Source organism: Pagrus pagrus (assembly GCF_965226575.1).
Source record: "Pagrus pagrus genome assembly, chromosome: 5".
NCBI classification, from domain to species: Eukaryota; Metazoa; Chordata; class Actinopteri; order Spariformes; family Sparidae; genus Pagrus; species Pagrus pagrus.
This window is the reverse complement of record NC_140189.1, coordinates 27,100,657-27,123,469: the sequence shown is the minus strand read 5'-3', so window position 1 is coordinate 27,123,469 and position 22,813 is coordinate 27,100,657. Positions and strand designations below refer to the sequence as shown.

At 41.2% G+C, this 22,813-nt stretch overlaps 2 protein-coding genes across 3 annotated transcripts in view; one reads left to right on the top strand and one right to left on the bottom strand.

Moving 5' to 3' along the window:
• Positions 1 to 229: 229 nt before the first annotated feature.
• Positions 230 to 17,320, bottom strand: fermt3b (FERM domain containing kindlin 3b). The gene is made up of 15 exons (XM_084353170.1): positions 17,058 to 17,320; positions 15,598 to 15,760; positions 10,315 to 10,548; positions 9,036 to 9,152; positions 8,347 to 8,515; positions 7,295 to 7,397; positions 7,085 to 7,192; positions 6,393 to 6,527; positions 5,990 to 6,036; positions 5,746 to 5,870; positions 4,065 to 4,171; positions 3,717 to 3,938; positions 3,334 to 3,458; positions 1,375 to 1,516; positions 230 to 429 (listed from the first exon to the last, which is right to left on the bottom strand). The coding sequence occupies exons 2-15, from the start codon at positions 15,719 to 15,721 to the stop codon at positions 250 to 252; spliced, it is 1,938 nt and encodes a 645-aa protein (XP_084209296.1). The 5' UTR covers positions 15,722 to 15,760; positions 17,058 to 17,320; the 3' UTR covers positions 230 to 249.
• A 1,222-nt stretch (positions 17,321 to 18,542) lies between these two features.
• Positions 18,543 to 22,813, top strand: part of macrod1 (mono-ADP ribosylhydrolase 1) — a 134,302-nt gene continuing 130,031 nt past the window's right edge. The window contains exons 1-3 of one of the 2 annotated variants that reach the window (XM_084352874.1): positions 18,543 to 19,273; positions 20,136 to 20,234; positions 20,888 to 20,995. In XM_084352874.1, the coding sequence (XP_084209000.1) occupies positions 18,859 to 19,273; positions 20,136 to 20,234; positions 20,888 to 20,995 (622 nt within the window). In that variant the 5' untranslated portion in view covers positions 18,543 to 18,858. The remainder of the gene's footprint in view (positions 19,274 to 20,135; positions 20,235 to 20,887; positions 20,996 to 22,813) is intronic. The other variant, XM_084352875.1, reaches the window with a different exon arrangement.

Here is a 22,813-nt window from a genome sequence, read left to right as displayed (position 1 = left end):
AAGGCTTGAACTGTCTGAACACATTAAATCATCCATCCATTATGACAGTGCGTGTGTGGGTGTATAAAAAATTGAATGGACTGACAAGGTGGATTTTAACACATAAAAGTATCTAAAAACATCTTATTTTGACCATTTGTTGTACTGTTCTGATGTCTTTGTGGAACATGGAATCCAGTTCCACATGGTTTTCCCCCGCAGGAGATCTGATGTGGGCTGTGAAGGATGTATTTGTTGCGCGTTTTAGTCTCAGAGAGCTTCGTGGCCGCCGGTCAGCTTGTGGAAAAGCTCCTCATTCAGCGTGCTGCTCTTCTCACGACTGCGCGTCGACATGAAAATGTAGCCTCCAATGAACTCGTGAACGATTTTGCAGTCGGCGGTGATGCAGCTAAAAGCGATGTTGACGTTGCCTTCGAACTCTATGGCCACCTGGAGGAGACGAGAACACACACACACACACACACACACACACGAAAGAGATACTTGTAAGATGAAAGCTGAATTTTTTATGGGGTGACAAAATGTTGCACTGGTGAAACTGCAGGCAGCGACAAAGTACAATGATGTTGGTTTTGTATTTGGGGTCAGTTTTAAAGTTCAGCTTCACACTGTTAAAGGTGCAATGAGTAAGAAACGGCCACCTGTCGAATTCCTACTCAAAACTCTAACTGTAGCTGCTGATAGCGCGGTTAGCCGTGCATCCAGTGGTCCAGACTAGAAGCACAAGGCACCAGAGGAGTGTTGGATCAGGACTAACTTCAGTAGAAATCTCTGCAGTACAATACATATACTTCATTACTTCAAAACTGCTATTTCTTCACATTCTGTTAATAAATTGATATAATTTTGATTTGATACAATTTTAATTTGTTGAATGTTTTCTACATATTATATTGTATACATATCTTCATTTTATGGGCAGTGTTAATGAGGTGACTCTTACATTGGCAGCATGGTTATATTTTTTGATTTTCTTACCTTAAATTTATTTAAGTATCACAAATAGATTTAAAATAAGATTTGCTAAAAAGAAAATTTGCATGTCCCATGGTCAGCAGGAACACTAATCAAAAGAAACCTTGCAAAGTCTAATTCAGGCTAATTCATTATAGCCTTGAAGTAATGTTTTACAAATATGTATTTAATTAAAAATGACAAAAAAATACAAAATTACTTATCAAGACGAGGATAGTGGCATTTTGGATAAAGGATCTTCCGTTGAAAGCACTAGATAATCCATTAATACTTAAAACCAAGAGCAACTACCTTTTTAATCTAAATGTAAGATTATTACACTTGGTTTGATCTTCAGTTTTTGCACCACAAAGAAAAAGTCTGAGATCTTGCGAAAGACAAAGTTGAATGTCGTGTCACCTGTCGTATGTCCCAGTTGACATTCCACTGCTTCATGTTGTTGTAACGCCAGGTCTTCACCACGTCGCCCACACCCAGGTCGATGCGGATCAGACGGTTGGGAGCTATGCCCAGTACCTCATCTTTCCGACTGCCCTTAAACCTGTTGGGCAACAACATTGTTAGCTTCTTTCAAAAGTCAATCTGAAATCCTGCAAAACTTTGTGACAATTCACAGACCATTATGCTTGATGGATGTTGTTTTGCACCTTTATCAACAGTCATATTTACAGCACTGTTATTCCAGGACCAGGGACCTGTTTCACAGCTTGTTTCATAAAGTTTCCCAGACTAGCACTATATCAGCAATTTATCTGCAGAATTGTGTTTATGAAGTGTGACTTGGGAATAATGACAAACGCAGCAAGAATTTGTTGACAGGAACTTAAAACAAAATCTTAGTTTCTACCTGTGGAAGGTTTAAAGATTTTAGTGTTTAGGTAGCTTTGTTTTCTTGGCTATAAATGCACTCGAACACTGTTTCTCCTTAAGAAAAAACATTGTTTTTATATATGTGTATATATATATATATATATATATATATATAAATACATATTATAAAATACATACACTTCAGTCAGTCAGCAGACATGTGCAACTCTCACCAAAGATTGAACAGAGGTGAGATGTCCTACTCTGTAGCTAAAACAGAGCATTCAAGACACAGTGTGAAAAGCTATTGTGCAGCAGTGCACCATATGAGAAAAATAATGTGCTTTTTGAAAATAAAAGTATGTAAACCTATTCTACTAGGACCCCCAAATAAAAGTATGATACCTGAAAATTAGCATAATATGACCTCTTTGAACTAACTAACAGTAAACTCTATGTTTATGTTGTCAATGTGTTACGGCCTGAAAGCCTTCAGTGGCTGTGTGTGGGTGTGGCTGCTCTCTTCTGTGCTTTTGTGTCCTCCAGGTGCTTCACTCCACTGCTGGAGCAGGTGAGTGTGCATGGCTGTCTCCAGTTAGTAATCAGGGAAAGATTTAAGCTGGAGCCAGTGGGTCATTCAGCTGTGTCCATGCTGCATGTGTGTTTCAAGAGTCGGAGCAGACTGAACCTTCTAGTGTTTTTCTGTTAGTGGAAACTTGTTAGTGGAGTGCCACCGGCTTCCCTGTTCTTCTAAGGGGAAGTTAGTTTTCTGTTTGCATTTTCACTTTGTGTGTTTAAAGAGTAAATCTTTGTTTTTTTTGGGTCACATGATAAAACCTGAAAACTGATTTGGGAGTGTAGTGGTAAATTTGAATATTCCTTTTTACTTGAGACGCCTCCACACCCTGCTTTCCCCCAAGGTATCGGATCTCTTTTTGTTTGCTACCCATTTGTGCATTTTAATGTCTAGTCCTTGTAATTGCATTTCAAGTTTCGGAGACACCCAACCTCTCACTTTCTCATGATATACTCAAACCCTTTTGTATTTTAAATTGTGTTGATTAGACCTCTTAATCACACTCCAGGATGTCGGTGCCGATACCTGTGAAAGACAAGAGTGTGAAAAGACACCCTGAGTAGGGGGCCGACCCCACAGCAGACAAAGGATGTAAAACACACCCAAGGGGTGGGCTTTTCCTCAGGTATAAATGTTCAAGTTTCCTGATGTTCAGGGTCTTTCTTCATTTTGAACCGCTCGCATGTTGATTGACCTTTTCTTTGCAAAGAAAATAAAACTTTGTCAGCCGGCAAGAATTCTCTATTTCATTCGTCACCAAGAGCAGAACATTTCCACGACAGGAGTTAAGCTTTCTTTTGTAATGTGTTACTCCCCACGGCCCCTAGACCTCCCAGGGGACGTAACACAATGTTTGAATAAAAGTTTATTAGTTTTTTTCACCTTTCGTGTTGTGACAAACTGGTCCTAAATTTTCACTAGTTGGCCTTCAATCCATTCTAAAAAGCTTTGATTTGAACTTTGAACTTTACCTGACGACGACATATGAGAGCCCAAAGTCAGGCAGGGATTGCCAGATCTGTAGGAAGCGCATCACTGCATCTGTCAGTGAGAGCTGAGCCACGTTCTGGTACGCGTCCAGGATCCTAGGTGTCAGCTGGAGGAGCAGGCACAGGGTAAAAGATGTCAGATGTGATTGTATTTTACTGCGTTGAGCACAAAAGTTAGCTCAGTTGTGTAAAGTTACTGTACTGCTGTCCAGAGAAAGGATTAAAGTCATCTCAGTTGGAAACTTAGCACACTGCAAAATGTCATGTACAGTATATGACAGATGGGTGTGTACTGCCTCCTGAAAATGAAACATTTACATGAAACATTTACTATATTTATTCTTGTTTTTCCACCTCTTTGGCACCTGTTTGGTTTTGTACTTCTTATTGTAGCGAGGCGACACCAGACTGTGAGTATTGATGCTGTCATCGTCGGCTGGTACTTTGCCATGGGAACCGGAGTTGGTCTTTTGCATAGCCAGGAAGGAGCGGATGCTCTGGATCTCGCCCTGGAAGCTGCTGTCGGCCAGAGTCTTGCCTTTGGAGCCCAGTCGACATGCAGCCATCCACTGGGCGTACTGCTGCTCCTGAGGGGGCGAGAGACAAAGACACACAGCAGAGAGAGAGAGAGAAGGTTGTGGTCAGAGAGGTGAGCTAGTGAGACAAAGATAGACGTGGTGGAAATAACATGTGACACGTTTGCGTGACCTCACATTTTCACATCGCAGATAGACCTCGTTCATGCCCTCAGGTGCTGGTATCAGGAGTCTGATAAGAAACTTCTGTGCTGCCACGTTAACGTCCGGAGCCACCTCACATCCTGTGTGCAGAATAAATACCAAACCAACGTTCAGCACTGAAATATGACATTTAAATGAAGGATGGTGAGAAAAAACACTAATGATGAACACCGAGTCAGACTTCCATGTCATCTTGAGTCCCATCCGAGCCCGCTGCGTCACGCTCACAGTTAATTATCTGGGCTATTTGACTTCTATTCTCTTTATTAATGCTTCATTTCCTCTTTGATCCCAAAATCCTGTTTTTTCAAGAGCCTCTAAGTGGTTCATAGTGTTGATCTAGGATTACGAATGATCCCATTAACTTCTCAGTGACTGAAGAGGAAAACAGACTCAAGAGCAGCACTCTCATTTTTACCATATATGGAGCTCCGTGTTTGTGTGTGTTGAGGTTTCCTTGTACGGTTATCACTGCATTATCCTGTAATATGTCGTCATTTCTAAGCGGTGATGCTACGCTAAGGTGAATAAATAAAGAGCTACTACTTCATCGGCCACTCATTCAAGCGTACTCTTAAAGGGGAACTAATTTTACACATCAAAGTGTGTTTACAGGTCTACTACTGCATTATGTAAAAAAAAAAAAATAGTATCAAGCCTTTTGTGGCTCCAGAAGAAGCTGCATGTAATATAATAAATTACCACATGAGTGAGTTGCATTGTGGTCAATGCAGGCACCTGGTTTTAAAAAATGCACTCTACAACATTTGCAAATCGATACAGCAAAACCCAAGATATCACCTTTTTGAGTCCACATACTCTTCTTCCTTTTCAAAAACTGGCACCTACATTACCCACAATGCAACTTACACACTGGATGCTTTTTCTGTTATTTCCTTTCCTTCTGTGTGTTATATATGTTCTTGTACATGTGTTACGGCCCGAGAGAGCCGTCAGTGGTTGTGTGTGTGTGGGTGTGGCTGCTATCTTCTGCGCTTCGGTGTCCTCCAGGTGCTTCGCTCCCCCGCTCGAGCAGGTGATTGTGCATGGCTGTCTCCAGTTAGTAATCAGGGCAAGATATAAGCTGGGGCCGGAGCTGTGGCTGGAACCAGTGGGTCATCCAACAGTGTCCATGATGTGTGCGTCATGAAGAAGAGCGCAGTGTCAAGGCTGGAGCCAGTGGGTCATCCAGCCGTGTCTATGATGCGTGTGTGTTTCAAGAGTGGGAGCAGACTGAACCTTCGAGTGTTTTTCTGTTAGTGGGAACTTGTTTGTGGAGTGCCACCGGCTTCCCTGTTCTTCTAAAGGGAAGTTAGTTTTCTGTTTGCATTTTCACTTTGTGTGTTTAAAGAGTAATTCTTTGTTTTTTTTGGGCAACATAATAAAACCTGAAAACTGGGCAGACTGGGTATTCAGGAGAAGGGGGGCCTTAAAGAGACAGGAGCTAAAACAGAGTGTTTCAGACAGAGGGGGAATAACAGTATGAGACAACTGATGTGTTTTTGAGCATTAAAGCATGTAACCCTGTGTGTCTCTTTTGATGTGTAAAATTGGTGGAGTTAGCCTTGAAAGACCTATTGATAATAGAGCACATCATTGGTGGCATAGCAGGAAGTTATAATAATAATGAAAAATGCAACGAGACATTCATTACCTTTGAGGTTTATCTGCATAATGGGCTCTCCGATGCTCTCCTCTTTGCTCTTGAAATAAGAGATGGAGGTATCCTGGAACTTGAACCAGTACTGCTTGTATCCCTTCAGAGTCAGCCTCTTTGGCCTGAAACACACAGTCCCATCGCTCAGTTCAACATGTTTGTAAAATTACTGATATGTGTTTTTTTTTTTCCCAGGAAACTGGTGCTTTGCTCTGTTTGAACTCATCTCTATAAATCTCACCGGAATATCTTCAGATAGTCGTTGAGTTCTGGTGCAGTCATGTTGTCCTGGATAAAAGACAAAAATGTTTTTCAGTGGATAAAAGATTGTGGTATTGTTTGGATTGTGTTCAGTTCTTTCTGTATGATTTTCCTTCTTTGTTTTGTTTTGATATTATGTCTGGAAAAAAAAACACTGCAGAGTGTAGAAGAGGTACAGTCCTTCAAAATCATCACAGGTACAGATAATAATAACTTCAATTATTAGAAATGAATCATCAGATCTTAAAAGATGCAATTACATTTGAGGGTTTAACATAAATCAGTGTCTGCTTTTTCCTTCAGGAATAAGGTGAGAAGACTTCACTCTCATCCTGACAATACCTGACACTCAATAACAGACAAGTACATCAAATATATCTGACCAGCATCTCTAAGGCGGAGCTGGCCTCTCCCTCCATCTTGACCTCCAGGGACTGCAGGGCGGACTCCAGGTCGTCCATGGCTGCACTGGAGCTCATCATCTGGGGCTCTGACTGAGACACCTTACTGATGTGGTACTGCAGAGGAGTGTGAGTGTAAGAGAGGAAGGTCACAAATCGTCAACTCAAAAGCAGAAAATACACCATTATAATTGGATTCTTCTGATTGACAGACAGCTTTACTGTTTTTAACAAATGCAAAACACAACAATGTGGTTGAGGTTATAAGTGACCCTGTACTTATTTATCAAATAATGTAGTTTAGATTAAGTGGCATTTATCGACTACATTTGAAGACTGTGCAGTATTTACATGCTCTTTTAATGCAGATGAGTTAAACATGCAAAGGGTTTCCAGCACATTGACTCATTACTGGATAGTTTTGTATATTTATCCTGTCAAACAAGTCAAAATTATTAATAGTTATCATATATCTTTGCAATAACTGTGTATAAATATGGAACATGTAAATCCTGTGCTGTGTGACATGTCAGGGTTTTATGAGGGAAGTATCTACTTCCCATGCTGTATTTTTAACATTAACTTGTTTTTCCCATGTTTCTAACCCAGATGATACACACACACACACACACACACACACACACACAGACACAGCACACAACAGTGTTTTCTACCTGTAGAGCTCCAAACAGCATCATCTCCTCCTCAGTGCAGTCGATGTCCTCCAGCAGGATGGCCCAGCGCGCCTGCTCATACAGCTGGGTCAGACGCACAACATCGTACTGCATGGACAGAGAAAGAGTCAAATCAAAGGGGGAATGCACAAACATACACACATATCATATCTATACAAACAACACACACACACACACACACACACACACCTTGGGTTCTATATCATAGAAAGCATAGAATTTGAAGCGAAGCCAGACTCTGTCGTTTTCTTGGATGCCCTGCTGCAGCAGACAACGGGATGAGTCCAACCACCTAGGAGGGAAAAAGAGTAAGTACATGTTTATATATTTACATGTAACACACAAGGAGGTTATGTTTTCACCCGTGTCCGTTTATTAGCTGGTTGGTTTTGTCAGCAGGATTACACAAAAACTACAAAACTTGGATGGAGGATGGGTCTCGGCCCAGAATAGACCGCATTAGCTTTTGGTGCATATCCGGATAAAAGGGACAGATCCAGGAATTTTCTTCCGTGCATATCATAAGCCTGAAACCCTTTAAAGAGCACAAATTATAATCCAATTTAGGGCAGCGGTAATAGTATCTCTATCAACAAACATGTCAAAAAGACAGAGTTTGTCGGCTGCTATTTGGAGGCAGCTGAACTGAACTCTTTCTTCTATTTAATTAGCTAAACAAACACCTGTGACTGCAGCGTAGTCTGGTAAAAACAGAAACTTTTGTTCAATGATCCAACTTAAACGATCAGCATGTGCCTTGATTAGTGTTGACAAACAGGGCGTATTTGTCAGCGAACAATACTGTTGCCTGTAATAAGGATTGAACTGGGGGCTTTTTTATTGTGAGACAACAGCTCTAACCACTGAGTCAACATGCTTGACAAGTAATTGGTTGGCACAAGCTCTAATTTTCCACTGGAGCCCAATTAGCCAAACAACATGCACCTGTGTGCGCTTGATTATACAGCTCTCATTCACACAGCAACTGTCTAACAAAGTCAGATTTCTACTCTACGTGTGACCTCAGGAGAACCTGCACATGATGTTTTTATGTCTGTGCACAGTGTTTAAATTAAAGGGTGAGCTGCGAGTTAAAAAGAGAAAGTGGATAAAGATCCGAGTTTTTGTTCCTGTTTTGTAAGCCGTCGCTTTTCACTGCGATGGTGTTGAAATCTTTCTACAGACTGTTGTTGATATTTACATAAATGAAGGATGAACCACACTGTGGTGTGAAGGCATACCTGCCATGGATGTGGGCCTTGTCCACCACGCTGGCTGGGCGGTACTGCTTGGCTACGACCTCGGGGGCAGGGGGAGGCTGGGTGACTGACAGCATCTTGTAGATGGCCTCCATCTGAGGTGAGTCAGCGAAGTGAGCTGGCATGCCGTTATAGAGACAGGGCCGGGATACTGCAAAAGAAGTGCAGGAGGGTTACAGTCAAACTTTCCAGGGGAGTAGATACTGAGTCAAAAGTCTGACTTGTGTATTTCTGCCTTAAAATGTACAGTAGCTGCTTATGAAAATGGCTGTATGCATTAATATTAATATTCTCTTTGGCTCATTCACAGGTAGATCATGTACACTTTGTGTGTGTATAAAGCCTTTTGAGTAGTACTGATCTCAGTCCTCGTCATCCCAAATACCTAAATCTCAGAGGCAAACCATGACTCTAGAAACTGATTATTGTCATCGCATATAGTTCACATGATTTGCTATGACGATGTAGAAACAACTGTAAGGACATCAAAGCATTTTCTGTATTGATGGTAAAGTGCTAAAGGCAAGTCAAAGCTGTAAAAACCGTATTCTTGACAAACTGGTGAATTTGGGGTCAAGGAAAAAATCTTGGCAGTTTTTTGCTCAGGGCCATCAGTTATAAAAATGTGCGCATGTCAAGTCTGCAGTGTGAATGAAGAGTGATGAATGTACCCGAGGAGAGGGGCACCTCGGTCAGGTCATAGATCTCCTCAGCCGAGTCCTTATCTTTCTTCTTCTTTTTGTGCTCCACGGGCCGTAGAAGCGAAAGCTCCTCGGGGTGACGGATATCTGTTTTGGTAACAGAGAGGAAATGAAATTATTTTTTATAAAACAGACTGACTTTGCTTCAGCTTTGATAATGACAAAAATAAAACACAGAGAAGGGAAAGCCTGATTATTATGGGAACAGCGAATGACCAACAGTACATGTTGAGTTCACCTTAAGGACTTGACAGTGGAGGATGACATCAATTCAAGATAAGATAAGTTACTTCAGATAAGTGACCAAACATTTTAATTGTCTCTGTGAAATACATTTAAAGTCTGGTTGGCTTGTTCTGTGGTTTGACACGTGGACTCTGTGGCGCAACGGTAGCGCGTCTGACTCCAGATCAGAAGGTTGCGTGTTCAAATCACGTCAGGGTCAGCAACTCTGTTTATGTGGCTCTGGTTAAGGGATGATGTGTAGGTTAAATATACAAGAACTCAGATCACCTCAAGGACCGACAGTGGAGGAATTCTGATAGAACTAAAAGTTGATAATGATATCAATTTAAAAGAAACACATGAAGAGACTCATAAGTCATCAAACATTTTGATTGTGTCTGAAACTCATTTTGTTCTTGTTATATTTCAGACTCTGTGGCGCAACGGTAGCGCGTCTGACTCCAGATCAGAAGGTTGCGTGTTCAAATCACGTCAGGGTCAATGCTTTGTTAATAAAAACTTAACCAATGATAGAGATTAATGTCTATGACCACCTCAAGAGAGCCAACTATGGTTGTTGTTTACATTGCATGTATGGTCAGAGTACTAGAGGTTTTTAACCATCTTAAGAACTGGAAAGTGTTTCCTGAACCACTGGACAAATGAACATAAATCACTGGCCATTAAACTAACAACTAGATAAAAATGTTGTCGGTTCAGACCCTCCCTACAGTGTTAAGTCTCTCACAAGTTTAATGGGAGTTTTTTTATACTTTGTAGCGCAATGGTAGCGCGTCTGACTCCAAATCAAAAAGTTAAGTGTTCAAATCCCATCAGGGTCAGTTTCTGGTCACCTTTCTTTGTGGAGAATGAGAATGAGAAGTGCTGTGTGTATTACCTCTTAACAAGAATGTGGAATTAGGTGCACAACCAACTGTCAGTATTACTTTAGCACGTGTTCAGTCGTAGCGGATGTCGTGTGGACAGACGGCAAAAGGAAAGAAAGAAAGAAGCTGTGGCTCACTGAGCATTCTGCAGATGCCCATGACGGTCTGGAAGACGGGGTTGGAGAAGCAGGCTCGGAGCCTCAGGGTAATGCCGTTGGGCAGACACAGCCTCAGGGGCTTGTGTTGGGGCATGAAGAAAAGCTTGGCGTCGGCGTGGATGCCATATTTCTCCAGAGTCCAGGCTGTCCGCAGCAGCCAGCACTGCTTCTGCTCCCACCACAGCGCATGGTCTGACCAATCACGCTTGATTTCTGCGGAGGACAGACACAAAACAGATGTCACTGCAAAGTGAAACACAGTCAGCATCAATTCTCTTCAAGCACTGATGTGAAGTCAGGAGTTGTGTTCTTTAATCACAGAACAAAACTGAAAACTCTCTTCCACAGTGCAGACTTTTCTTTTTTGCCTCAAGAACTCAACAGTAGCCTTGAAACCACTGGATGTGTAAACATTATGGACTCACTGTACCACCACAAATGTTTGGTCTGTAAGCTGATAAGTGGTTGAATTGGCCTTCAAAAATAGACTCTGTGTCACACATTTTAAATGCTCAAAAAAAATAATGCATTGGCAAGTTCTCTGAGGATGTTAAACTACTTGGATTTCAGACTCTGTGACGCAACGGCAGTGTCTGACTTCAGATCTGGAGATTGCATCTTCAAATCATGCAGTGTCATATCTTTAAATGTGATGAGAATATCTAAATGAAAAAGGTGAGTCCAGACAGTATTGACCTCTTGTCTGCAAGACGGACATGAAAGAAAAAAAAACTGTTGGATGGAACACAGAAACCTTTTTCTTTGCCTCACTCCCAACGTCAATTTATGAACTGGAGTGTTTGGTCTGTTAGCTGATATCTAGATGAATTGGCTGCCAAAAATGGACTCTGTGGCGCAACGGTAGCGCGTCTGACTCCAGATCAGAAGGTTGCGTGTTCAAATCACGTCAGGGTCAAATCTTTGAATAAACTAAATGGCTTTTAGAAAACCTGTTGCGGGTGCAAGAAGGGCACGAATAAAGAAAACTGAACATTTCTCACCTCTGCCTGCGCATTGTAATCATTCACTGTGAGTGTAGTAGAGCGTGAGCTCTTAACTGGACCGGTTGACAGACAAAAATAGACTCTGTGGCGCAAGGTTGTGTGTCTCAAACCATGTCGACGTCATTATTACTGCTTCTGTGGCGCTGCTAAACAGATCATTCCTAAATTAGATACATCTGTCAAGTATCAAGGTCATCAGTGTGGAGGTATTTTCACATACAGAGCTGCACAGTGGCTAATGTTGGATAATTAAATAGTTCTTCTAATTAAACTGTCAGTCAGAAAATAGTGCTATCAACTAAAGAAACAGATTAAGGCCGATATAGATGAATAATCACACATTTAAAATGTCTGTGAGATTCATTTTTCAAGTTCTTTTTGCCTGTTTATTCAGCCATTTCACAGACTCTGTGGTGTGACGGTAGCACGTCTGACTCCAGATCAGAAGGATGCATGTCCAAATCTCACAGGGTCAATATTTGTGTGGCTCTGTTAAACATATGATTAGGTGATATCTGTCCGGCCCAAGGTCGTCCATCTGGAGACTTTCTCACCTCGAGGACAGGGCAGGACAGCGGCAGAATTATAATAGAGAGAAATGATTCTCCGGGGGAAATAACCCAGCAGTTAGACAATGATACTATCAGTTTACAAGAACAAGATTAAAGGTAATATGAAGAAGTAATAACACATTTTAAATGTCTCTAAAAAGGTACATAAAATGAAAATGCATTGTCATGTTCTTTATGGATGTTTGACCCATAAGTTTTCAGACTCTGTGGCGCAACGGTAGCGCGTCTGACTCCAGATCAGAAGGTTGCGTGTTCAAATCACGTCAGGGTCAAATCTTTAAATTTGACGAGAATAAAAACAGAATATAACAATAAATAAAAACAGTTAGCAGTATAGACCTGTTATCTGCAAGATGGACACCAATGGAAATGTAGAAACCTTTCCTTTCCCTCACCCCTAACGTAGTTATGGTTGTTATTTATTTTCTTTATTTTCATCACAAAGTTTTGACCCTGATGTGATTTGAACACGCAACGTTGCGGGTGTTTAACCCCCATATCTCTAGACTCTGTGGCGCAACGGTAGCGCGTCTGACTCCAGATCAGAAGGTTGCGTGTTCAAATCACGTCAGGGTCAAATCTTTAAATGTGGTAACAATGTCTAAATAAAAACAGAAATCTAAAAAGGTCAGTGTAGACATTTTCGACCTCATGTCTGCAAGACAGACATGAAAGAAAACAAAACTGTTGGATGGAATAAAGAAACATTTCCGCTGCCACACCACCAACTCTTGTTTATCAACAAGAGTATTTGGTTTGTTAGCTGATAAGTAAAGAGCTAACAAACCATACACTCATGGTGATTGATTGAAACACCCAACCAGAGCTAGCTAGAGGTGAGAAATCTTTAGTTTTCTTTATTCCTGTCCTTCTTGCAACCAGAAGGCAGGTTTTTGTTTTTATAAAAGCCATTTATTTTCTTTATTTTCATCACAAAGTTTTGACCCTGATGTGATTTGAACACGCAACGTTAAAGTTTTTTTCGGGTGTTTAACCCCTGATTTTCAGACTCTGTGGCGCAACGGTAGCGTGTCTGACTCCAGATCAGAAGGTTGCGTGTTCAAATCACGTCAGGGTCAACCCTTTGTGGTGAAAACGAAAATGCTAACTGGCTTTTAGAAAACCTAAAACCTGTTGTGCAGGAAGGACACCACTAACGAAAACTGAACATTTCTCACCTCTGCCTGCGTACTGCAGTCATTCACTGTGAGTGCAGTAGAGTGTGAGCTCTTAACTGCACCAGTTGGGCAACAAAAATAGACTCGTCAGGTCATGTTTCTGTTACCTTGGATGTTTTTAACAGACATTTAGGTTATATCCCTCTCACAGACCAAGATTATCAGTCTGGACAGCAGAGGAATTAAAATAGAAGCAAATTATTCTACTAGAAATCAAACTGACAGTAGTGATTAATGATGACATCATATTACACATTTTAAAGGGCTTAGTGAAATGCACCTTGAAGTCCTGTCGGCTCGTTTAACCAGCATGCTATTAGACTCTGTGGCGCAACGGTAGCGCGTCTGACTCCAGATCAGAAGGTTGCGTGTTCAAATCACGTCAGGGTCAATCTTATGGTTCCTAAATTAGGTATATCTGTCAAGTGCCATGAGCATTTAGTCCGGTCTAGTCCCTCTTACCTCAAGAACTGGTCAGACAACCTGCTTGTGATGATAAATGATTCAGCTAGAAATGAAACTGTCAGAAAATGTTTAAAAGGCTTATATAGAAAAGTAATTGCTGAATTGAACCACTCTGTGAACTGCATTGTCAAATTGTTTTTGACTGTTCTGTGGAGCTGTTTACAGACACTGTGGCGCAAAGGTGGTGCAACTGACTCCAAATTAGAAGGTTACCTATTCAAATCATATTAGGGTCAACCTTTACTTACGATGTAATTCAGAAAAGAGTGTGTGTGACTGTTTAATGACAACAGGCAAACGCAGTGTGTGAAACAAATGTGACTTCTAGGTATGTTTAGTCTTCATCCTTGTAGTGTTGACACTGAGCTCAGTCATACATTTTACTTTAAGGAACCAAAAGAAAGAAACAAATCTACGAAACAAAGACAGAAAACAAGGAAATGAAACAAAGTAAGGAAGCAAAAGAAAGACACAAGGAAGTAAAGTGAGGAAACAAGGAAACAAAAAGGAAACAACCAAAGATAAAGTCCAGGCAATCCAGACACTCCAAGACATGAGGAAGGAAAGCCCAGATGAAGTCCTCACGGTTGAAACATGTTGGCTTTTTAATGATACTACTATTAATGATTTAGCCACAACAATAAAGGCTTTTAAATTATTTTCTTTTTTGATATTTTCTGTTTTGGAGTCCCTGGATTGTCTTTGGATTCACTTTCAATTCTCCCGTTTGCAAGAGTGTCCTACACAATTTTTTGCCTACATGCACCACAAGCTTGAAGACCAAACATATATAGAAAGCATATTTGACAGTTTTCATCAACCAGGACACTTAATGTCAAAAAGAAATCTGACCCTGACGTGATTTGAACACGCAACCTTCTGATCTGGAGTCAGACGCGCTACCGTTGCGCCACAGAGTCTATTTCTGTCTGCTAAGCAGTCCAGTTAAGAGCTCACACTCTACTACACTCACAGTGAATGACTGCAGTATGCAGGCAGAGGTGAGAAATGTTCAGTTTTCTTTATTCATATCCTTCTTGCACCCGGACGACAAGTTTTAGGTTCTCTAAAAGCCATTTAGTTTCTTTGTTTTCATCACAAAGATTTGACCCTGACGTGATTTGAACACGCAACCTTCTGATCTGGAGTCAGACGCGCTACCGTTGCGCCACAGAGTCTAATTATAACAGCATATTCATCCACTTATCAGCTTACAAACCAAATACGCTTGTCGATAGACGAGAGTTGGGGTGAGGAAAAAGCAAAGGTTTCTTCGTTCCATGCATCGGTTTAGTTTTCTTTTTTGTCCATCTTGCAGACAAGAGGTCAATACAGTCTAGACTCACCTTTTTAGGCTTCTGTTTTTATTTAGCTTTTCACATCTAAAGATTTGACCCTGACGTGATTTGAACACGCAACCTTCTAATCTGGAGTCAGACGCGCTACCGTTGCGCCACAGAGTCTGTGGACTCGCCCAACAAACAGGTGAAACAACAAATTTCACAGAGATGTTAAGATTGTTTAATAGTTCAATAACTATCTAACTAAACTAAATAATTAAAAAGCCTTTATTATCGTTCTAAATCATTAAACGTGAAATCATTCAAAAAGCCAACATGTTTTGAGCATCTGGTCTTCATCCGGGCTTTCCTTCCTCGTTTCTTGATATTTTCTTTTTTGGAGTGCCTGGATTGCATTTGAAGTAACCATTATGTGCTGAGTGTTGACTGCATGACGTATGAAATAAGAAGACAGGGAGTTTGCTATACGTATGTTGGATGAAAATGATTGAAGGCACCCTTAAAGAAAACAAACAGTGGAGTATATATGTCACACTGGTAACATAGTAAGGTTACAAAACACATGCTTAAATAATGCATGAGTCATGATGATTTAATGTATGTAGGGTGCATCATGACTCTCTGTTAGAGTGTTAACTATACACTGTATGTGAATTCCTGCATGCCCATGCATACGATGTCACTATTTTTAGTGTCTGAGAGAAAGACAGAGACAAACACAGGCAGACAGAGAGTGACCCACGTGTCTTTTCCACCAGCTTGAGGATGACCCCTCCAACATGGAGCTCAGAGGCCACGCTGAGGGTGACAGGAGGCACATCAGGGCCCAGTTCCTCCACTGTGACTGACAGGTCCCACGCCGCCATACTGGGAGAAAGAGAGAGAGAGATCTACAGGAGACAGGTCTGACGGAGAGGAGGAGACAGTAGAAAGCAGGACAGATAAACATGGAGAGAGTGAGATTTAGTAACATTGTCAAACTGTTGACAAATCGTTATGAAAGGCTGCTAAACAAATGCTCCTCAAATGATCTGCTATGCTTGACAAATGTTATTTTTTTGTGTTTTTGTTGAGCAAAAATACGGGACAGCTCAGACAAAGCAGTGGAGGACAAGTAGATAAATAATACTTATGATGAATCACTTCAGTGAGGCTACTCATTCATTTGTTTTTCTGCCACATTGATTAAACTGCAAACTACATTTGTACCAAGTTTAACATGAAAAATGTTCAAATGTATTGCGATCCCAAATTTAGCATTTAAGCAATTATGAATTTAGTGTCATGACTGTAGAATTATGAACTTTAAGTAAGTAACGTAAAGTATTTCTCATATCAATCAATGTTTTCTAAAGAATTTCATATCAGTGCATAAAAAGTGACGACTGGAGTTTTATGATACTTCAGAAGCTGTTATTATAAAGTAAAAAGTGACATAATGTTGCTTAAAATGTCTATTATAGTTGTTAGTAACTTGATAGCTCACTTCAGTTCCCCGGGACATTGCACATAGTAAATGACAATAAAAGAGGACAAATGACCCGTCAATCATAATTTAGACAAATCAGCTGTGAGGAAAAGGGGCTTTAACTCATGGTTCAATATCACATGATACTGAGTAGCACTGACACACACACACACACACACACACACACACACACACACACTGGATGAGTGAGTTGATTCTGGCCAGTCCAGTGTGACGGATACTTCCTGTTTCTGACTTGAACTATCAACAGGGACACACTTCCGCTTTCTGACCCGCCCAAGGTGAGATGTTCATCCAATGCCAATACAGCAACCAACTGCATGTGTATGAAAGTGTAAACCCACCTTAAATACATTACATTTAAGGATTAAAATGTCTGTCTTTCCCCCATGTATCTGTATTTTCAAGGAATATACCATTGACAGTTAGATAACAATGAACAGACGACATGCCTGCACCACTCTTTACCTCTTTTGGAAGCCTAAACTTTATTTATCTGCATGTTTCTGAATATAAGTTCTGATCTGTGACCAGTTCACCTGATGTGACCCAATAATCGACCCCACATCTGCATATTTAATACAAAAGCCTCACACGTACACTTTGCCTGAACTCTCTCTCTCTATCTTCATGCTTTCTCCCTTTCTCTCACGCTGTCGCACACACTCACACACTCACACACACACTCACTCACTCACTCTGAAAGACAGTACCGTTAAGTCTCCTTGGTCCAAGGTTTTGAGAAATGGAGACTAGGGGGACTCCTGGGCCTCTGGCAGATCTTTGAAGAAGTTTCCCAGTGGTTTTCTGCGAAAATTTGCAGCAGTTTCGTCTCTCTCGGGCTGGGCAGGTTGTGGTCTGTCGTCGCTGCTTGTGTCACTTTTGTCAAGAAAGGCTTGTTCCTTTTTTTTTGTCGGTTTCCGCCAGGCGGAAATGTGAAAAGGGTTCACGATTTGAATGACAGGCTGTGTGAGTGATGCATATTAGGCAATGTGTGTGTGTGCAAGGGCATACAGCCTACTTGGGGCGAGAGATATGAGATGTTAAAAGAACAGATGCACATTATCGCTGTCCTCTCTTTGTCTTTCTCCTCCCTTTTCTCTTTTTTCCGAGAACTGTAAGCACACATGGAACAGTTTGCGATTGATCATCTTTTGTGTGTTGCAAGATGAGCAATGAGTAGTTGGGTGTGGGTTAGTAATGCTACATTTTAGCAGCTTTTTTTGATGTGTCAGAGGCAGAGTAAAGAATATTTAGACAAAAAGTGAAGCTATGAGAGCCAAGAAATTGATAATATCCCTCTAAAGGTGGCAGCAGGTTTAAGGCTTTACTACATAATAGTAATAGATAATAATTTGGTTCAATTAAAACAAAAAGGCCCAAGGCTCGTGTCACTGTGACAAGTCCGGATTAGCTTCCACTGGTTTCATTTGGGGAAAATAATTCTACCTTTAAATAATGATCTGAATGTCCTTGAACTATATGCATGGCCACATGTTTCACACATTCAGATGTAGGCCTACAAACAGCTAGGGGGTGACACACTTTATCTTTGGGAGGGTTATGCAGCCTTTAGGGGGGCTTTTTTCTACAGTGTGTGCTAATTAGGAAAAAACAGTATTAAGATGTATAAATCCCACTTTACATTGCATACTACAATGTAAAATCAAGCAGCCTACTGTATGGTATATCAAGTAGTGCTGTAGAATCTGTGGCTACATATATTTTCCCCAAATGTCCTGTTTACTACAGATGGTTCATGTTTTATCTCTCCTTGCTAGACTACTAGCCAGCTATATTTAGCCCAGTAGCATTTTGTGGCATTTAAAAATGACCTCAGAATTAGTTAGGGATATTGGGATATTGTTGCATGTATGCGTGTGCATGGATATGCAATAAAAGTCAAATTAAATGTGTCACATTATTTTTGAGGACCAAAAATATTCATAAAACACAAAATAAAAATTCAGACATGTCACAGAATAAACAATCAAGTGAAGCACTTAAAATATCCCAACATCCCTAACTAACTTTGTAAATAAATAAATAAATAAATAAATAAATAAACAAACATTTAGCCCACTAGCATTCTGGTCTGCCTTCATCTTTTAATTCTAATAATTCCGACAGTCCTGAAGGAGGCGTCGCTGGCTTCGGCCATCTCAGTAGGGGTTTACACTCGGTGTTGAGACGGAAACGTAGAAACGCTGTAACACCGCAGCATATCCTTCTCATTGGTGATAAAGTAAATTTCTAACGCCGGTAATTGACACCACATTAACGCTTATTTAAACTTTTAAAAGCCTGCCGTCGTTCAGCGACAGTCAGTTAGCACCCCTTGTAAATGGAACATTCCACACGTTAACGTCCACAACGAATATGGCACATGAGAGCGTTTGATGACAGAGGTGTGTGCGCCTAGTCGAAAACGAAACCGAGCCGCGGCGTGGCTGACTCGGTGACATTTGACTTGCAGCAGCACGATCCGTTTGGTCCCCTCGGCGTCACTCAGGCATGGCACTGCAAATATCAGCTCTATTTTCATACATCAGAGCCCCTCTGCACACCGGCCCTGTGTCCCGTGTCCGTGCTAACTTCCAGGGTGTCAAGTTCAAACACATTTTAACTAGTGGGAGCCCCCAGCCGGGAGGGAAGCCAGCAACAAGTCCCGTCCGCGGCCATATTAACGTTGCCACCAGAGCCGAGAAGTTGTCAACATCAGCGAGAGCGGCCTTTTGGAAGTCCAACCAGGGGAACGGATCCTCCTCACCCCGGGGGAGGAGAGGCTGGCTGGGTAAAGTCGCCCTCGGTGCCGCCCTCGGAGTGGGCACAGTCGCGCTGTTCCAGTCTCTCCACACCGGAGCCCTCACCGCCATGGCCCTCAAAGTTAACCTGAACTCCGCTGAGGGGGACTGGAAGAAGACCAAGGGTGAGACTGTGCAACCGAGGCCCAGAGGATGTTAATGTAACGATACAGCAGCTGCCCTGCACTGTGCTTTGTCAATAAACGAAGGAGAAGAGCCGTCACATTGCTGCAAGCACCTGTCCAGCTGCCAGTTAGTGACCCTGTGTGCTTTTTAAAATGGATCCTGGTCAAATCAATCATCACAACAAAGCAGCAACACGCATACATATTAGACCTTAAGATAGCTAAAGTTGTAATATTGTGGTCTGCAGTGTCGAATCAGATTTGGTACACCATAAACTATATGATATATACACAATAGCCTTCATAAAAAACACGATTTGTATTGTACAGAAACATTTGGACTGCAGCTAATGATCAGTACAATCAGTTATCTTTCCCAAAAGTGATGTCTTGTGTTCAGTCGATCAACAAATAAGGTTCCCAGAACACTGTTTGAAAGGTAGAAAGGTGGCAGGGTCCGCCACATATAAACAAAGTAAAACAGTATGAAATTGTGTTGTCCTTTAAGGTCAGGTTTTTTTACTCACTTTATTCAGTCAGAAAAACAAAGATAGTTTGTATATTTAGTTTGTTTAGGCATTAAAAAACAGTCTTCTGATCCACATGTCTTCCCCAAAACTACATAGTGCACCTTTAATTTGAGACTGTAGAATACAAAACTAAGAATCTCACTGTAGAAACTTTCACTGTTCATGAGTTTCTTTAGGAGCTTTTTTGTCCTGGACGTCATTAAACATTTCTTCAGTCTGGTATGCGGAAAGTGCCATGTTTCTCTGTTCCCTAACTTAAATATTTAACAAGATGTTTCTTTCAAGTCAAGCTTATTATTCACTGCCTGTTCTCTTTCTCCATCATCTCTCAGACTTCTTGCTGTCTCTGTCTGTGAAGGACAGGCGTCAGTACTACAGGACCTCCAGCTCTGTGCCACTGGAGGACATCCCGGTGTGGACTCCCGCTGCAGGTCAGACTCCCAACATCAATCACAGTCACTGTCAAGTTCATTCAGGGTTGGGTGGTACTTGTGTCGAGGCTTTCTGGGAAGGGTCCAAAGACATGATCTCTTTTGATAGTGTTATTGCATAGTGGGCTATGTCAGGTTAAATAGCTTGCACACTCACAGCATTTCAACTCTGTGCACTTTACAAGTCAGACAACAGAGAAGAAGACACTTAATATCACATGCAAAAGTTCACACACGTACACATGCACTCACTCACACACCTACAATAATAATAATGTTGATATGACAGGGTAGCTAGCCTACAAACCTTAGTGAGAAGAGAAAACAATGTGTTTTCAGTCTGTAATTGATAGTGCCAACAGAGCTCGCCTCTCAAATGTGCAGTGGTAGATGATTCCAGAAAAGAGGAGCACTGTAGGCAAAAGCCTGACTACCAAAAGGGTTATAATTTGGAGAGACCAGGCTGTAAATATATGAGGGAGCCAGCCCATTTAAAACCTTGTAAGTAAAAAGGGGAATTTTGAAATCACCTCTTGTGCGAACCAGTAGCCAATACAGAGACATCACTACTTCAAGACTTATTTATTGTGCGAGCTGAGCAGGTAATTAAATCTTGACACTGAATGTGCTGTATGTGTCTGTCTCATTATCAGGTGGATCTGGGCAAACTCGCTACCAGAGGAATGAAAAACTGGACCAGAAGATTTCCCTCTACAGCGGTGACATCACCATGCTGGAAATAGATGCTATCGTCAATGCAGGTATGTGTGTGTAAACGAGTGATGAGTGTTTGTGTGTGTAGTTGGATCAGTGGTCACTTTGTCTGACTCCTTGTCCTCTTTTTCCTGTACTTGTTGCATCTTGAGCTGTTGTAACAAGTGAATTTCCCCGTTGTGGGATAAATAAAATCTATCTAATCTAATCTAATGGTCTGTTTTCATACATGATAAATTAAAATGAAAAAGCACAATAAAACATTTCATTGTATTTTCTCTAAGAAAAAAAAGCAACACATGCACAAGAACAATATGAAGCAGAAAGCCAAACAGTGGGAAATATGAGGGAGGATCATGGATAAAAAAATCTGTGTGCTAAAATGAAGTGCAGCCCCCAGTCTGTTTAAGCAGCGACGTGCATATGCTGTACATAAATTTAGCAGAAAACACCTGTGAAGGTGGTTTGTGCTGTGATTATGGGTATGATGTTTTCTGTGTGTGTGGGAGGGACAGCTACAGGCTTTATTACGGTTGCACACATACTGTGAAGTCTTCTTTGGAGACGTGAACATACAGTACATTCAAATACAAGAACAACAAAAGGCTTTAGAATCAGAGGGATTGCTCACTGTCTCCTTTGAAACTTCAAAAGGAGGCAAAGTAACCCGAAAAGCAGAGCAAGCGATTATGTGAAGTCTCGGTGCTGAACAGATAATGGACTGACTGCTTTGAAATGGAACTATGTAAAATAGCCGGAGTTAAACTAATGCGCCCTTTGAAGGCCAGTAGCAGCTCCTTTTGATTTACTGTTAGCTGCTGTTTTGTGAAGGCAGTAATTGGTCAAAAAATAGGAAAAATCAGCTGTCAGTGAACACAGCTACTGTAATTAGTTGGTACCACACCAGCCATGTAATAAATGGTTAGAACATACTGCATGTATACAGGAAGAGTGTTTTGTTTTGTTAAAGGCCAGACACGTCTTGTCTTGTTTATGTCGTATCCACATGCCATGTGTTTTGAAGACGCACGTCTGTTACCGCAACCACACAAACCGCTGATGTGGTGCATTAACTGGAGACTAGTGCTGCAACTGTTGATTATTTTCTGACTTATCGCTTTGTTAGTACATTTATCTAATCAAGTTGCACGGCTCCAGCGTGCAACTCTTGTGATCCCACGTTCGGCCAAAAATCTGTAAAGTGCAACTAAACTTTTTCATTGGTCGCACCGGTGCAGCTGATGTTCACCAGGTCAGAATAAATACTGTTTAAAAATAGTTTTTAACAAACACCAGCTTGGTGTGTAGACAGATTTATTTGAACAAATATTAGCCTATACTCACATTTTCCGTCGATTAAAATGGCACTTTTAATCGTTTTAACAATACCTCAGTAAGATTTAAGGTTGATTTATTTGTTTGATCTTGTCTTTAAACATATATAAGCACTTTTTAACTTTATGTGTTAAACAGTTGAGGTTATTGCAAAACGTTTATCTGCACCTTCACTCCTGTTCACAATCATTTACATAATGTGTCAAGAAATTAAATTAGATTAAATTGAATTAAATCACCAGCAGCGATGACAGCTTATCCATCATCCTGCTCTCTCCCACCACCTTTACTGGGTCAAGAGGGCATCCCAGGATGGAGCTGGCCTTCTTGATAAGTTTATCAAGTCTCTTCTTATCTGCTGCCGAGATGCTGCTGCTCCAGCAGACTACTCCGTCTGCTCTGACCTTTCTTACAGGTTGCTGCAGCGTGATCAGTCTCAGTTTATTGTTCAGGTGAACTCCCAGGTACTTGTAAGATGTCACCATCTGTCCATTCCCTGGATGTTCACCTGTGTGCAGCCAGCTCTTTGG

Coding starts and splice junctions, on each gene's coding strand:
- fermt3b (XM_084353170.1), bottom strand. CDS start 15,721: ATGGCGGCGTGGGACCTGTCAGTCACAGTGGAGGAACTGGGCCCTGAT. Junction 3,939..4,064: donor TCTATCTGCGATGTGAAAAT/GTGAGGTCACGC, acceptor TCGCCCCCTCAG/GAGCAGCAGTACGCCCAGTG. Junction 1,517..3,333: donor CTCTCATATGTCGTCGTCAG/GTAAAGTTCAAA, acceptor GTTGCCCAACAG/GTTTAAGGGCAGTCGGAAAG.